General features: G+C 39.2%; 1 protein-coding gene across 3 annotated transcripts in view; it reads left to right on the forward strand.

The window, feature by feature from the left end:
- LOC126249700 (spindle assembly abnormal protein 6 homolog) overlaps nucleotides 1-16,832 on the forward strand; it is a 256,468-nt gene that overhangs the window by 142,211 nt on the left and 97,425 nt on the right. For all 3 annotated transcript variants that reach the window (XM_049951376.1, XM_049951377.1, XM_049951378.1), the window contains one exon: nucleotides 14,506-14,649. In XM_049951376.1, coding sequence (XP_049807333.1) covers nucleotides 14,506-14,649 — 144 coding nt within the window. The remainder of the gene's footprint in view (nucleotides 1-14,505; nucleotides 14,650-16,832) is intronic.

The raw sequence follows: 16,832 nt of genomic DNA on the forward strand, positions 1-16,832 counted from the left end.
ATATTAACAGAAAATGAAGTCCCATGCTTCTTGGCAGAGCGTAGAGGAACGATGTGGGAGACCCGCACCGCCGTACTAGGCAAGGTCCTAATGGAGGTGGTTTGCCGTTGCCTTCCTCTGACCATAATGGAGATGATTGATGATGATGATGATGATGATGATGATGATGATGATGATGATGATGATGATGACACAACACCACCCAGTCATCTCGGGGCAGGTGAAACTCCCTGACCCTGCCAGGAATCGAACCTGGGAGCCTGTGCTTGGTAAGCGAGAACGCTACCGCAAGACCCGTCGAGCAGTGGAATGTGGTGTCACTGCCAGACACCACACTTGCTAGGTGGTAGCTTAAATCGGCCGCGGTCCATTAGTACATGTCGGACCCGCGTGTCGCCACTGTGTGATCGCAGACCGAGCGCCACCACACGGCAGGTCTCGAGAGACGTACGAGAACTCGCCCCAGTTGTACGACGACGTTGCTAGCGACTATACTGACGAAGCCTTTGCTCTCATTTGCCGAGAGACAGTTAGAATAGCCTTCAGCTAAGTTAATGGCTACGACTTAGCAAGGCGCCAATTGTCACAGTGCATGTATCTTACGAGTCTCATTTGTATAGTCAAGAGAGATGTATCACAAGGGTTGATTAAAAGTTAAGTATATTCCAAAACTACGTATTTTCTTTATAGCAGTCATAACGTATCCTGTTCCAGACTTGACGCCAGTCGGCGTGTGTGTACGCGTGCCTTTCGGCTTCCTCCTCAGTGTGGCGTGACAAGCTTGTTACGCCACAACATGGAACACAATAACAGGTTTTAGAGAAAAATGTTAAATTTATTCCTGCCTTTTACTTTACTAAAATTTGTAACATATTACAGCTTGTAATGTATTATAGCTTCTGGCATGTTAAAACATTTTTTTACTGTGGAGCTAAGACAAGAAATTTTAAACAGCCTGTTATGGGTATGAAATTTTCTTTGTAATGTTCTATTATTTGTACTTGAAGTAGACATTTTTTAGTACATGATGGTTATTATTCTACAATTAAAATTTAAAAATATGCTATGAAGCAATTGGCTGGAAGTTTTGAATAGTAGAGTTAAAAGTCTTTGGGTAGAAGATTTGGGATGACTCTACTTTATAGTGTAAGTAGCCTTGTGGTTATGGTTTAAATGCCACTCTTAATCATAGCCAACTGAAAGTAACAGTGATGCACTACCCTCCTGGTGTTAATGTGAGTAACATCAGATAAAGAACACATTGCAAATAATAAGTGCTAAACAATCTCCTTTTACAAATAACAAATTATCCAGTCATTTATATACAATAGAAACAGATATTTACTTGGTATCCAGTTTTGCAGAATGCCTTTGAAAGTTGTTTTCATTCATTGCATTGTTTCCAGAAGTTTGTAGTATTGTGCTCTTCAGGATCTTCTTCATTCTGTATTCTTCCAGTAGACAAGTTGATGTCTTTAAAGTTCAGTTGGTAATAAAGAATTGATAGTTAATTTTGTCTTTATTATATTGCTGCACCCTGTTAACAAGAAGAAAATACTTCAGTTGGTGACAATACCCTAAATTGGGTGTCTGGAGATTGGAAAAGAATCATATTCACTGATGAACCCAAGTTCAAAATGTTTAGAAGTAAACAATGTCAGTTCATACACTGTTTACCCCATGACTGCTTGAATCCTCAGTGTGTAATTTCAGCTGTGAAGCAGGGATGGTGTTCTGTGATGCTATGGGGATTTTTTGGAGGGAATAAAGTCAAGGGTTTGGTGAAAGTAGATGGAAAAATGAAACAAAAGGATTATCGTGCCATTATCTAGCAACATGTGGAGACATCTGATTGGCGTCTGATTGGGACAGGGTTTGTCTTGCAGCATGACAACTACCCAAAACGTACATCCCACTTGTCAGATATATGTGAAGTCTATAGGGGTTCAGAAAATTATGAAAAACATGGAATGGCCACCTGATCGAGCTACCATGTGAGGAGTTGGACAGGAGGACCCGAAAATGGGAAACTGTGAGTGGGACACACTTGTGGGAGGTCCTACAGCAAGAATGGAGACTAATTCCAGCTGAAACCCAGGCAAAATTGGCCCATCACTTACCATGAGTCTCTAAGGTGATTAAAGCAAAGGATGGCTATTTTGAGGAATCTAAAATGTAATAGATGCATTTACGTCTGTATTGTTTGAGCTAAATAATTTAGAAAGCAATTACATGCATTTTTATAATCTATTTCCTTTCCATTGTCCATAATCACTTGGTGTTTCCACTCACATACACAGTACCTCACCATGATAAGGGGGAATATATCCAACAAAGTGAAATACCCTGTTGTCAGACCAATCTATAAGAAAAGTAGTTGGGCAGTATTACTGAGTCTCTCTTTATTTGTGGTACGTACGCTTCAGTGGTGCTCTTTACCTAATTTTATTTGTTTAATGAAGCCAAAATGGCTAACGATTATGACTACACTGATCAGCCGAAACATTATGACCACCTGCTTAATAGCATGCTTGTCCGCCTTTGGAACGAAATACATCACTGATTATGCATAGCAGGGATCCGGCACCTTGTTGGTAGGTTTGTGGAGGCATGTGGCATTAGATGTCTACTCGAAAGTCATGTAATATGCATAATTAATGGGCCGCTAATTTGCGTATGTTGTGATGGCACCCGATAATGATCCATATGGGTTACATAGGATTTATATCAGGCAAATTTGGCTGCAGACACATCAATGTGAGTTCACTGTAATATTCTTCAAACCACTGTAGTACAGTTCTGGCTCTGAGACATGGACATTTATTCTGCTGAAAGATAACATCGCTGTTGAGGAAAGACATCAAGCATGAAGGGATGCAGATGGTTCACAGCTGTCAATGTGTCTTTGATTACTACCCCAGGTCCCATGCAAGCACAGGAGGTGCAGCGCCGCATGTTTCGAGCTGCTGTTCACCTCATTGACGGTGTTTATGGAGATGAACATTGATCTAGTGGAGCAAAAGTATTATTCACCTGCAGAGCCGACACGTTTCCATTGATCGATGGTCGAATTCTGATGGTCCTGTGCCTACTGCAGTAATAATTGAGGATGTTATTGGGTCAACACATGAACTTGTAAGGATGGTCTGCTGCGGAGCTCCATGTCCAACAATGTACGATGAACGGTGTGCTCCAAAACACTTGTGCATGCACCAGCATTGTGCCCTTTCTGCAGAGATGCTGCAGATCACCATCTATCCTACTTTCCAGAGCAGACAAGCCTCCGAACCCCACGTTCTGTGAAGAGTCATGATTGTTCAACAATTTAGCACCTAGTGGTAGTTTCACTGCCCTCCTACCTCTTCCTGCTGATGCTCGTGACATTAGCAACTGAACTTTCGACCAGCTTCGCCTTTTTTGGGATACTCAATTACGGGCTCTGTATAATTATAATCTGCCCTTTGTCAGAGTCACTTATCTCAATGGATTTCTTCATTTACAGCCCATATCCTTGTTGGGGTAATCCCCCATCCATATCTGCTCTACTTATATACTTTTGTTACCGTGTTATGTGCCTGCAACACTATCAGGTGGCATCCAATGTTATGGCGGGCAATGGTCGTAATGTTTTTCCCTATTATTGTATAATAGCATAATTTGTGTAATGCAGCACACTTTCTTATGTCTGTTGACTGTCATTTCTGACTGAAATTAATAACCTGATTACAAATAAACTTTGTGATCCAAGACTGGAATTATTTTCCTGAATCACTGGAAACTTTTTCATGACTATCAAAACTTATTTTTGAGCTACAAATAACACATTCCAAATCAAGAAAGTCTACTGGGCCAGGAGACCGTACGCAATGACCAAAAAGCTATGAGGAAGCTGAAACCATTGAAAGTGTGCAGTGCAAGAATGATTCCACCTTCTGCTAATAAGAAAGATGAAACATTTGTCATCAGAATGTGGGAGGAGAAGCACAAAATACTGAAGATATTGTCTAGAATTAATTATCCCTAAACAAAATTGTTATTCAGTCTATAAATACTGCAAGAACAAAAAGTATCATCTGCTCGTAGTGATTGCAGTATAACTGCTGCTGGCACTTTGTCAATAAAAACGAAAAGCACCTGTGTGGAATAACTTTCCAACTTGCAGTACACTTGAGACAGTGAGAACCCAAAGTAACACTAGGTTCAAATGGCTCTGAGCACTATGGGACTCAACATCTGAGGTCATCAGTCCCCTAGAACTTAAACCTAACTAACCTAAGGACATCTCACACATCCATGCCCGAGGCAGGATTCGAACCTGCGACCGTAGCGCTCGCACGGTTCCAGACTGAAGCGCCTAGAACCGCACGGCCACTTCGACCGGCTAGTAACACTAGGTTCATCAAAGTAAGTCTGATGCTGAGTTTCTATGCAGTACCTCACAGTCGCTGCAGAGTGCTTAATTTAGTCCCAGATGGTTTTGTATGAACGGCACCTCTAGTTCACTATAATATTCATATGAGAATTATCGAGGTGTAATGCGGTGATATGGGTGGTCATATAAAAAAAAAAAAAAAAAAAAAAAAAAGCTCCGTCTGTAGGCCACAAGTGGCCCTTCCGGGACCGTCCGGCCGCCGTGTCATCTTCCGAGGAAGATGCGGATAAGGAGGGGCGTGTGGTCAGCACACCGCACTCCCGACCGTTAGGACGGTATTCTTTGACCGAAGCCGCTACTAATCGGTCGAGTAGCTCCTCAATTGGCATCACGAGGCTGAGTGCACCCCGAAAAATGGCAACAGCACATGGCGGCGGGATGGTGACCCATCCAAGCGCCGGCCACGCCCGACAGCGCTTAACTTCGGTGATCTCACGGGAACCGGTGTAGCCACTGCGGCAAGGCCGTTGCCGGGTGGTCATATGGTTCTTGAATATTCAGAGAATATCCATGCACTGTTCTTTCATGGCTCTAATCTGCCATTATTAAGGGGACTTGTACGTGAGTAACTGTCAAAAAATCAATTTTTTGATTTTTGTCTTAAAAAATTCTCTGTAGTTTTCTGAATGAGAAAAAGTTTACTTCCAGGAAAATGGACCACATACCAAAATTATAGGAATTTAAAAGTGACTGCATGCACCACAACGTCCCCTTAGCACACAGTCAGCTCAGTTAAAAATGAAGTTTTGCTCACATTTGTTTCGTTTTTATGACTTTTTAGTCCCTCAAGTTGGCTAACCTGCAAAACCTTTACAGTTGCTTATCTTTTGTTTATACAGAGAGTTTAGTCATTGTTTGCTGTTGTTTCAGCGCGAATATTTTGTTTACAGCAAAGTAATTGTGTGCACGAGTTTCGTATTGTGTGTCCCACTTTAAAGCAATGGGAAGAATTAAGAAGTTCAGTATTAAAAAATTTAAATTTTATGGAAATCTGTCCACCAAACAGATTAACTCTGCTAATACTGAAATGCAATGTGATACAACACTTGAATCAGCTTCGACTACTACAAGTGCTTCAAAGTTAAAACTGAAATATTTGGACAGTGGGCTTGACAGTATTAATGCTGATAATATAGAGACGCCAATTACTGAGACAGATTGTGTTATTGTTGAACTCTGTGCTCTATCTGAACTTTATAAATAAAGCTTTGCAGTGTAAGGAATGTGGCAGTAGTGTTGTGAAGATAGTTTAGGAGATACATGCTAGAAGAGTTTGTGCATTAAAATTAAGAATAGTTTGTAAATTTTGTGATTTAAGCGAATGTGTTTATACTTGTGGTGTAACAAAACGGAGAGTGTATAACACAAATATTAAACTTGCTTATGCTATGAGGCATATAAACAAACATTACAGAAGTGCACAAATTTTCTGTGCTCTTATGGACTTACATCCCCCTACGAGCTTTTACAAGTACAATAAAATTATTCTACAGACTTTAGAAGAAGTAGCAAATGATAGTATGAAAAATGCTGTTTAGGAAAGTGTAGACATGAATGACAATAATACATGTATGTCTGTAGCCCTGGATGCATCCTGGCAAGGAAGAGTCCATAGTTCCCTAAATGGTGTAGTGACAACTACCTCCTTGGACAATGGTAAAGTCATTGATGTGGAATGTATTACCAAGTACAGTCATGGCTGTACTAGTGGAACTGAAAATCATAAATTTTTGATTAATTTTACTGGTTATAGTGGAGGAGTGGAATCTGAAGTTGTTGTGAAGGTCAGTGGAGAAATATAGTGTGATGTATACATCTTACGTAGGAGATGGAGACTCAAAAGGGTACCAAAAAGTTTGTGAATCCAAACCTTATGCTGACACAAAATTTGAAAAACTTGAATGTGTTGGACATGTCTGGAAAATGTTAGGTACAAGATTGAGAACTTGAAGAGGACTTTGAAGGAAAAGAAATTACCTGATGGTAAGCGCCCTAATGGATGTGGTTGGCTTACAGATGAAGAAATAGACAGGTTGCAGTATTATTATGAAACAGTGATAAGACAAAATAAAAATGACTTTGAGGGAATGAAAAAAGGCAGTATGGGCTACCTTGTTTCATAAATCCTCTACAGATGACAACCCATGCCATGCACTCTGCCCACCTAGCAGTGATTGATGGTGTGGCTACCAGAGGGCTGTTACTCAAGGTGAGACCAAGAACCATAAACATTCTTTACCATTGAAGTTATAAAACCTGATCTTAGTGACACAAGATTATTAGAGAAATGTTTACATGGTAGGACTCAAAATCAAAATGAAAGTTTCAATGATTGTATATTGGAATGGATATCAAAAACTGTTCTAATAGGATTAATACTTTGAAAATAGGTGTGCTAGATGCTGTTCTATGTTTCAATGATGGTGCAGTGTCAAGGTTTAATGTAATAGAACTGATGGGAGTGACTGGTGGACTAAATATGCGTAGAGCTATAATAGCCATTGACCGAAGGAGACTCTTCGAAACAGAAAAATCAGTGTTGGAAGTCACCAAAGAAGCAAGAATAAGAAGAAGTTGGAAACAAGATGAATATGGATCTTGGATACATTAGTGCCATGCAAGTTTAATAGAAAAAGCAAGTTTTAACTTTAACTTGAATTCCCCCAAAAGTTAAATTATTTCATTTTCTGGTTTGGCTAAAATCTATTAAAGGTAGAGAGCTGAAATTTTGTGCAGCATCTTAAAACATGCTTAACTACAAAGCTGACTACTCTTGTGACTTAACTTTGTAAATAAAATGCTTTTTTGAAGAAAAACCCTGAATTCATTCCCAAAATTTTTGATAATCGTACTTAAAATATTTTTGTAGCACATTTTATGACAGTGCCATCTTTTAAGTTGTCTGCTTTAAAGAATAGTGTTAAGAACTTCCAGGAAAAAATAACCACCTACTTTGTTTGTATTTTGAGTAATGTGTGCCTATGATGTACATAAATAATTGGTATGGTTTATTTCACTTGCAACAAAAAAAAACACAATTAAAAAAAAAGTATGAGAGCTAAAGCTGTGGTTCATACATAAAAATGGGCTTACAACTCTTATTCTTTGAGATACACGGTTTAGAAAACTGACAATTTTTTCAAGGTTTTCCCTGGAATTCATGGACCAGTCCCGTTAACAGTAGTCAGTGTTAGCCAGATTATAACCCAAACCTAATTTCAGCATGTGAAAGAATTCATCAACAGTGTGTGAATAGCCTCAACACTACTGCACCCCACACACAAAACAGACCCATTGTATGCCAGTTACTGTCATAAAAATTCCTCATGCTTGCATCGTTCTGCCAACAGCAGACTGTCACCTAGTTGTGAAGGCAATAAGTGAGAGTTCAGCCCATCATGTCACAGTTCACAAGCACTACCTCCCCCCACACCCCTAAACCTACTGTAGATGTCTCATAAATTATTACATTAGACACATTTCCAATGCTCTTTGTATTTCAGTGTTTTAGCTAAAACTCTTTGGTAAAGAGGTATTGTAGAATGGCGTATCATTGACTAAGGCATTAATGGTGGGTACATGGAATTGTTGGATTTTTGGCATCCCTAGCACCTGTGGGTTTTAAATTAGTGAAAAAGGTTGGAGGCTGTTGTCAAGGTTTGACTACACCCTCACAGTAGTCTTGGTCTAATCCACTTGTCTCCAGACATTCTTGCTCAGCAACCTGTATTTAACGTGAAATTCGTGGCTCACAAAAACAATGAAAAATAAGACAGGCTAATAGCCATGGAAACTCCCAGTTGTCAGCTCTTCTGACTGATTATTCTGCTGTTGCTCTGAAGATGAATACTTATGGTAAATACAGAAACTCCATGTGGCAAAAGCTGATGTTTTAATAAGTGGTAAAAATAAGTGACAAAGCACCTATCAACCAATAAATAATAATATAATAATAATTAGTGGAGTTTAGCAAATTCCATGATTTGTCTGATGATTACAAAAAGTTGGTTTTGTATACAAAGCTCTACAGTATGAGCAGAAGGTTTTCTCAGGATTCCTGTACTAAATTTCCTTGTAGTTATTTTCAGTTACATTAAATAAGAAAGAGAAACATTTGACTTTAAGTATACCACTTTTTCAGCATCATTTGAATCTGTTCTAGCAGACAGCTAATGAGGTGCAGATAACATGAGCATTCTGTGATTGCTATATTAAATGATTAAGACGAAAAGATGGTGGTGGTGGTGGTGGTGGTGGTGGTGTGTGTGTGTGTGTGTGTGTGTGTGTGTGTGTGTGTGTGTGTGTGTGTGGGAGGGGGGGGGGGGTGGAGTGTTCGTAATGACTGGGTGATGCACTGCAACTCTTGTTCATCGCCTCCACAATGAGTTGATAGTCAGCTGTGAAATAAATTAAGTCGCTGGCAGGAGGATACAAGCATAGGTAAATTTTTTGACCTGAAGTGGCATATAATAGGTCTATATTGTGTGTGTTGATCAGTTTTTTCACAGGCTGAAATCGGATCTGGGTTATAATCCACCCAACAATGACTTCTGTTAAAATAGTCTGAAAATTCCAGAGCTGTATGCCCATCTGCACTGTCTCATCACACCTAGATAATTCTCATATGAATATTATAGTAGCCTAGAGGTGCTGCTCATATGAAATCATCAGGGACTAAATTAACAACACTCTACGCCAACTGTGAGGCACTGCATAGAAACTAAGCATAACTTTCACTTTGATGAACCTATTTTTGTTGCGGCTTTTTGAGCCTACTTTGTTGGTCATTGTGTGCAATGTAGATTTTCTTGTTTTCGAGCATTAGGTTGCTTATGGGTTATGAAGTCGCTCTGTGGATGTTCATATTTTGCAGTTAATGTTTTCTTGTCTCTTAATTTTTGTTCCTTGGTTATGGGGATAGTGCTAATGATGATGTTTTTTTTTAAAAAAAACCTATCTTTGTCTCTAATGATCAAAAGGTGTTTTGCTTACTCATAGTGCTTCTAGTATAACAATTATAGATGCTCCAGAAAAGTGAATCGTATCTGATGAAAGAGCTTAGTTTTCAGTATGCCTAAGATGGGGAAACAAATATAATTGTGACAGTTATTGATATGTCTTGTTCAGTTTGCATTCGGCACATCTGAGTATTAATAGTAACAGCCCTCCAGTTCCTGAATCTAGTTGCAAAAATGGAAATAAAACTCATTGGCTTATACTTTTCGTATTCCACCCCTAGGCAGCCATGTGTTTGAGATGCAAGCTATACTCACTTCCAAACCCACTCAAGTAATATACCAGCAGTGGAACTTTAATTTTTCCAGTCAGTATTGTAACTGAAACTTGGCAACAACACAATATGTTCAGCAGCACTGTGGCCATCAAGTTACTTCCTGGATGGCTCAGAATTATCCTTCTTAATTCATTTGATATTTTCTTGTCATTTATGAGGAATAATCTGAGTAATTTTCACATAAGGTGTGATGTTAGGTTATCAGTTTATGGTTTTAAGACCAGGAAGCTCATTCTATGCATACACTGCAACTAAACTTGTCACTGTTGTTGCTATTTATCTGTCCTGTCCTGTCCACCACTGAGACAGTGAAGGAGAGGTAAATGCCAAGATGTTTGCTAGCTCTGACATAATAAGGCTGCACTGTAAAGTGAAGGCTGTGCTGGCTCTTGGTTCCAATCTTCTGTGACAGAGCTTCAAGCACCCAGATTGAAAATCATGTTGCTACTTTCAGTACCCTGTAGTGTAAGGGCGAATAACTTAACGATACTGCATATATGATAATGCCTTTTTCTGCTTCAACCAACATAAATTTGGTTTTTGTGGATACACGATTTTACTTATGAAATTGTGGCACTGAATGAGTTTTAACTATGTATCTTTGTGCATCTATTCCAGTGGCCACATATCCATAGTACTTCAGTGAGACAACAGAGTGCACATAAACACAGACTGAATTGAAGTACAAAGTATACAGGGTGTTACAAAAAGGTACGGCCAAACTTTCAGGAAACATTCCTCACACACAAAGAAAGAAAATATGTTATGTGGACATGTGTCCGGAAACGCTTACTTTCCATGTTAGAGCTCATTTTATTACTTCTCTTCAAATCACATTAATCATGGAATGGAAACACACAGCAACAGAACGTACAGAGTGACTTCAAACACTTTGTTACAGGAAATGTTCAAAATGTCCTCCGTTAGTGAGGATACATGCATCCACCCTCCGTCGCATGGAATCGCTGATGCAGCCCTGGAGAATGGCGTATTGTATCACAGCCGTCCACAATACGAGCACGAAGAGTCTCTACATTTGGTACCGGGGTTGCGTAGACAGGAGCTTTCAAATGCCCCCATAAATGAGTCAAGAGGGTTGAGGTCAGGAGAGCGTGGAGGCCATGGAATTGGTCCGCCTCTGCCAATCCATCGGTCACTGAATCTGTTGTTGCGAGGCATACGAACACTTCGACTGAAATGTGCAGGAGCTCCATCGTGCATGAACCACGTGTTCTGTCGTACTTGTAAAGGCACATGTTCTAGCAGCACAGGAAGAGTATCCCGTATGAAATCATGATAACGTGCTCCATTGAGCGTAGGTGGACGAAACTAAAATGAGCTCTAACATGGAAATTAAGCGTTTCCGGACACATGTTCACATAACATCTTTTCTTTATTTGTGTGTGAGGAATGTTTCCTAAAAGTTTGGCCGTACCTTTTTGTAACACCCTGTATAATACCTTAATGATTTTTGTAGATGTAGGCATGCTTGTGTTAAAAATTGTTTATGGTTTATCAAAATAGACTCTCATCATAAGGTTATTGTGGTAAGCTGAACTTCACCTATATTTTTATAGTACATACTTTAATACTGTTTTTCACTAGGTTTTTGAACACAGCAGTAAACATAAGAGAAATTACTCATCAGTTCTGTATTCTCTCACATTATTTAAAACAGTCTGACAATGCTGAGGTAGTTTGCTGGTTCCATGTCAGTAGAAATTTATTGTTTTGGATTTAAAGATGTCATGAAGCCTGGTTTGAATTGTGGTGTTTGTGTCCAAAAGAGATCTTTTCATGGTTATTTGATAAGGAATGCTGAAGGTAAATATTTGAGGTCAGCTCATAAAATGTAGTATGTTACCAGTAACAATATTGGATGGGGATTTTCAGTGAGGAAACTGATGATGATCGTGCAAAAATGTGGTAATAGTCACCCGAGTATTGCCTGTTGTATGCCAATGTTGCAAAAAGATTAAATTGTAACATTTCATCACAATTATTGAGACTTGGTGAAAGTGGAAAACAATTCATGCCAGAACAATGTTTCTTGAAACAAGAAAATATCTTTGATCTGATTTGTCCAATAGTACTTCCCTCACACAATAGAAATGTTACAAGCTTTCTTCACTCCTCTATGATTGGAGAATGCAAAATCCAGTACTAAACTGGAGGACAAACACTGGAACTTCAAATAAGAAACTGATGATTGATAAATACACTCACTACAGTATACGCATATTGTGTTACTACACCTCAATCACTTGATTTATCAAAGTTATTTTGCATGGAAAGTCAAACTACATTAATACACTATTTTATGTGGGCATTGAGAGGGCAGGAATGTGCCTAAGGTGGTCATGCTGCAATCACATGGGTGGATGCTGCCCAGTCTCGTGTGGCTGCTGTGTGGTGAGGAAGCTCTCAAACATAACTGTTCTGATTGTGATTCAACCACACGCTCTTTTACAGAAATGTTTCTGAATTTCTTTGCTGTTGCTGGTGGGTTGAAAAGTGAAGGAAATTATTTTTGAAGTTCCAACAGGCTTAGACTTCTAGCATATGTGTGTAGCAAGGTTTAATAAATAAATAAATAAAGGAAGGAAAGGACTACTGTTCGCGATTTTGCATTTGCATTGTAAGACGTTTACCACCTGACATAAACAGATACAACACAACACAAATTCAAGCAGAGTTCTACATATCCTACAGTGTTACCATATAGCGTAGATGGCCAGATTTAGGATTCTGAGGGGTGGCCAGATATGTTTTCACATTAAGTGAACAACTTGGATTTAACCTCTGCGGTGGGCGAATTTTATGTCGGGATGTACATATGGTGTAATTCAAGCTGGAATTAAGTGTACTTGGTTTACAAATGTCAGTGTTTAACTTTGTGAACAGGAGCTGATCAGCAGTGTATCTTCTTTACTGATGAGCAAAGCTTTGAGATACTTTCATATTTGCAGACTTGGATCAGTATATCATAACAACCTAATACAAGAAAATTGTATTTAGTTGTTGATCACTAAATATCATAACCATAATGAATTTTGAACAATTGGTGTATGTAAGTAACAACATGTTTTGGTGACCAGTAAATCTCGGTTACTGACATTTGAAGCAGATTGTTCTCATCATGCCAATGTAAATAATGTAGCTGGTATCTTGGCGACAGAACATCGTGATTATAAATTTCTTGAGATGTACATGGATGAATATCTTCATTGGATTAATCATATTGATTTTGTTTGTGAAAAAATCATTGGCATATTCTATGCCTCTAACCATGTATCAAACATAGTTCTTAGCCAAACATTAAGAATGGTATGTTGTGGGACAATTTATCCTTTTCCTAACTGTGGGACTGAGCTATTGACACACACTATGTGATCAAAAGTATCCAGACACCTGGCTGAAAATGAGTTAAATGTTCGTGGCACCCTTCATCAGTAATGCTCAAATTCAGTATGGTGTTGGTTCACCCTTAGCCTCGATGGGTGACAGCTTCCACTCTCACAGGCATACATTCAGTCAGCTGCTCGAAGGTTTCTTGGGGAATGGTAGCCCATTCTTCACTGAGTGCTGCACTGAGGAGAGGTATCGATGTCAGTCAGTGAGGCCTGGCATGAAGTCGGTGTTCCAAAACATTCCAAAGGTGTTCTACAGCATTCAGTTCAGGACTCTGTGCAGGCCAGTCCATTACAGGGGTGTTATTGTCGTGTAACCACTCTGCCATGGGCCGTGCATTATGAACAGGTGCTCGATCGTGTTGAAAGATGCAATTGCCATCCCTGAATTGCTCTTCAACAGTGGGAAGCAAGAAGGTGCTTAAAACATCAGTGTAGGCCTGTGCTGTGATAGTGCCATGCAAAACAACAAGGGGTGCAAGCCCCCTCCATGGAAAACACGACCGCACCATAACACCACCACCTCCGAATTTTACTGTTAGCACTACACACGCTGGCAGATGATGTTCACCAGGCATTCGCTATACCCACACCCTACCATCAGATCGCCACATTGTTTACTGTGATTCGTCACTCCACACAACGTTTTTCCACTGTTCGGTCGTCCAATGTTTACACTCCTTACACCAGGCAAGGCCTCGTTTGGCATTTATGGCATGATGTGTGGCTTATAAGCAACCGCTCGACCATAAAATCAGAGTTTTCTCACCTCCCGCCTAACTGTCATAGCACTTGCAGTGGATCCTGATGCAGTTTGGAATTCCTGTGTGATAGTCTGGATAGATGTCTGCCTATTATACATTACGACCCTCTTCAACTGTCAGCAGTCTCTGTCAGTCAACAGACGAGGTCGGCCTGTACGCTTTTGTGCTGTACGTGTCCCTTCACGTTTCCACTTCACTATCACATCAGAAACAGTGAACCTAGGGATGTTTAGGAGTGTGGAAATCTCCCGTACACACCGTATGACAGAAGTGACAGCCAATCACTTGACAACGTTCGAAGTCTGAGAGTTCTGCGGAGCGCCCAATTCTGCTCTCTAAAGATGTCTAATGAGACTACTGAGGTCGCTGATATGGATTACCTGGCAGTAGTTTGCAGCACAATGCACGTAATATGAAAAATGTAAGTTTTTGGGGGTGTCCAGATACTTTTTTGATCACACAGTGTATGTAGCGACACACTCTCCATATGATATTGTCATTACAGAAAATGGCTTGCTGTAGTTATTTGGAGAATGTGATGTGGCTGCATGTGTGTTCCTTTGAAGTGATGAATCAGTTGACTTAGTATTTATCTTTTTCTTATAGGAAGTGATGCGCCAAAAAATTGATAAATACAAGAAAGAACAAGTTGACAAAATGGATACCATTGAAGCACTGAAGAAAGAGTTATCCACAGCAAAGAACCACCTAACTGAAGGCAAACAGAAATATATAAGCCTTGTTGACAAAGTGAGTACATTCAAGTGCATTACAAAGCATATCTGGGAGTTTTACGTGTGATTTAATCAATATCATATCTGGAAATGAAATACAAATAAAATAACTACAATGATGCTTGTAATTTGGTAACTTCTTGTGAGTTCCCTAAAATACACTTGGTTGGTTACATATTACATCAGTTTGTTTGTGTCTAATCTACTGTACCGAAGAATATGGCCAACAGGAATGTGCCAGGGAGTCAGGTGTTTATTGTGACACCCTTGAGAACACAACACTACACACCATTCTAAAAACATATTCATTGATGTAGTTGCAAACATGTCACAGTCACACATTCTCTTAATACTGATATTTTCAAAAGAATATTGATCAAATTCTTCTTTTGAATGGCCATGGTATCAGTTGCTACTGTAAAAAGTGTTTATATGAGGGTCATTCCATAAGTCATGCCAACTATGGTATATCGTGCGAACGCGTGGCATCACCATAATTGCAGTAAATACATTAGAAAGCCCTTGGCAAACATTACTGAAATCAACTGACAGATTACAACCGCATGTGAGGATAGCTTGGTACCAGTGCCTGAAACATTCAGTGTGAGGTTGGATGTGCTAGTCATGATACACATTTTATTTTATTCAATTAAAACATCACCACTAGTGGAGCTTACTTATCTGTTCCTTGCATATGGTGATGATGTGATGTAATGTCATGTCTGCATCCTCACTAGCAGCTTCACTTTTGGTGAAGGAAACCAGTGTCAAAGGAAAAAATTGATGTGACATTTGTAGACAGGTAACACAATCCCTCAGAAGGAAGAAACAAGATAGAACACATAAAGTATTCATATTTATCAGTATGCTTACTGTAGGAACTGCCCTAAGCCTGAGATGATGTCTGGAGGGGTCTGCAAGTTTGTTCACAAAATGTCTACAGTGATTGGTGCCCTCCAAACACAGTTGCCCACTGTTATATGTATGTTAGTTGAATGTCCAAAATATTCTCAAATGTACCATGCCCAACGCAGTTACTTATTAGAATTTCATTTTGTAATTTGTTAGAGCTTTGCTTGCTGGTTCTTAAAGACGCAGTTGAGTTTTTTCTATTGCTATCATTGAAAATCTAGATTGAGCCTCAAAAAAATCGGAAATGTCACTGTTGTCTTCATCTTTATCATTGTCATCAGAATCCATACCACCAACATTTATACAATTTAGTCTATTTTGCACCTATTAGTCCATCATTTTCCCCAAAACATATTCTCTGTTTTCATGACAAGTTCACTTTTCTACTCCTACTTTGTTGCAGCCTCATAAAAAGTTTTGTCCTTTTTCACTTCTAGCAGATTGTCCTGTGAAATGACCCTGTTATGGTGTAGTCCCCATACATTTCTTTTAATTGTTGTCCATGCAGTCTCTATGCCATTTAATTCACACATTTATATAGGTAACTGGAGAACTGTGTGCAAATGGCCCTTCATCATTTTGTCAAAGCAGCACCTCATTGTAGGAATCTTAAACATTGAAATTGCTTCAAACAGTATGAACTTCATTTTTTCTCTGTGGTACATTGTTTATTTACAACTGAGTAATAATATCAATTTTCATGTCATATTGTGAGGGTCTGTTCAGCTCAGCACTTAAATATTACCTCGATGACCACGTAGCTGTTGCTCAAATGTAAGACAATAAAGTTGTTTTCTTACTTTTTATTGTATTGTGCCATTATTATGCTGCTGCTTATGTTGTATGACCCATCTTTATGTTTCACAGTTGTCTGCTGATGTTCTACTGACAAAAAGCGCTCACAACAATACATAAAACCAATTAAGATTGTTCTTTACAATCAAATGCTATAGCTGCAGTTGCACAGACATTACAAATAATTTTTTGAAGTTACAATCCTTGCAAACGATATTAATGTAAACCTTCCCACATATCTAACAAGGGAAGTAATATAGTGGTTCTCCTAAGGAGGCCCACAACTTTTTTTAGTATATGCTTGCTGAGCATGACTGAGTCATTACATGCTCCTACTTTTACCTACACTGTTTCTACCTCATAGTATTGTATCTTTCAAGTTTATTTTTTTCTATTCTACTCTCCCACTCACTCTTATCTTTGTCTTCTCTCCTAATGAGAACCTGGCTTTTACCTAGGCTTTCATGTGACTTTGTTCTCTTAACCCCATAA

Source organism: Schistocerca nitens, chromosome 3 (assembly GCF_023898315.1).
Source record: "Schistocerca nitens isolate TAMUIC-IGC-003100 chromosome 3, iqSchNite1.1, whole genome shotgun sequence".
Classification (NCBI taxonomy): domain Eukaryota; kingdom Metazoa; phylum Arthropoda; class Insecta; order Orthoptera; family Acrididae; genus Schistocerca; species Schistocerca nitens.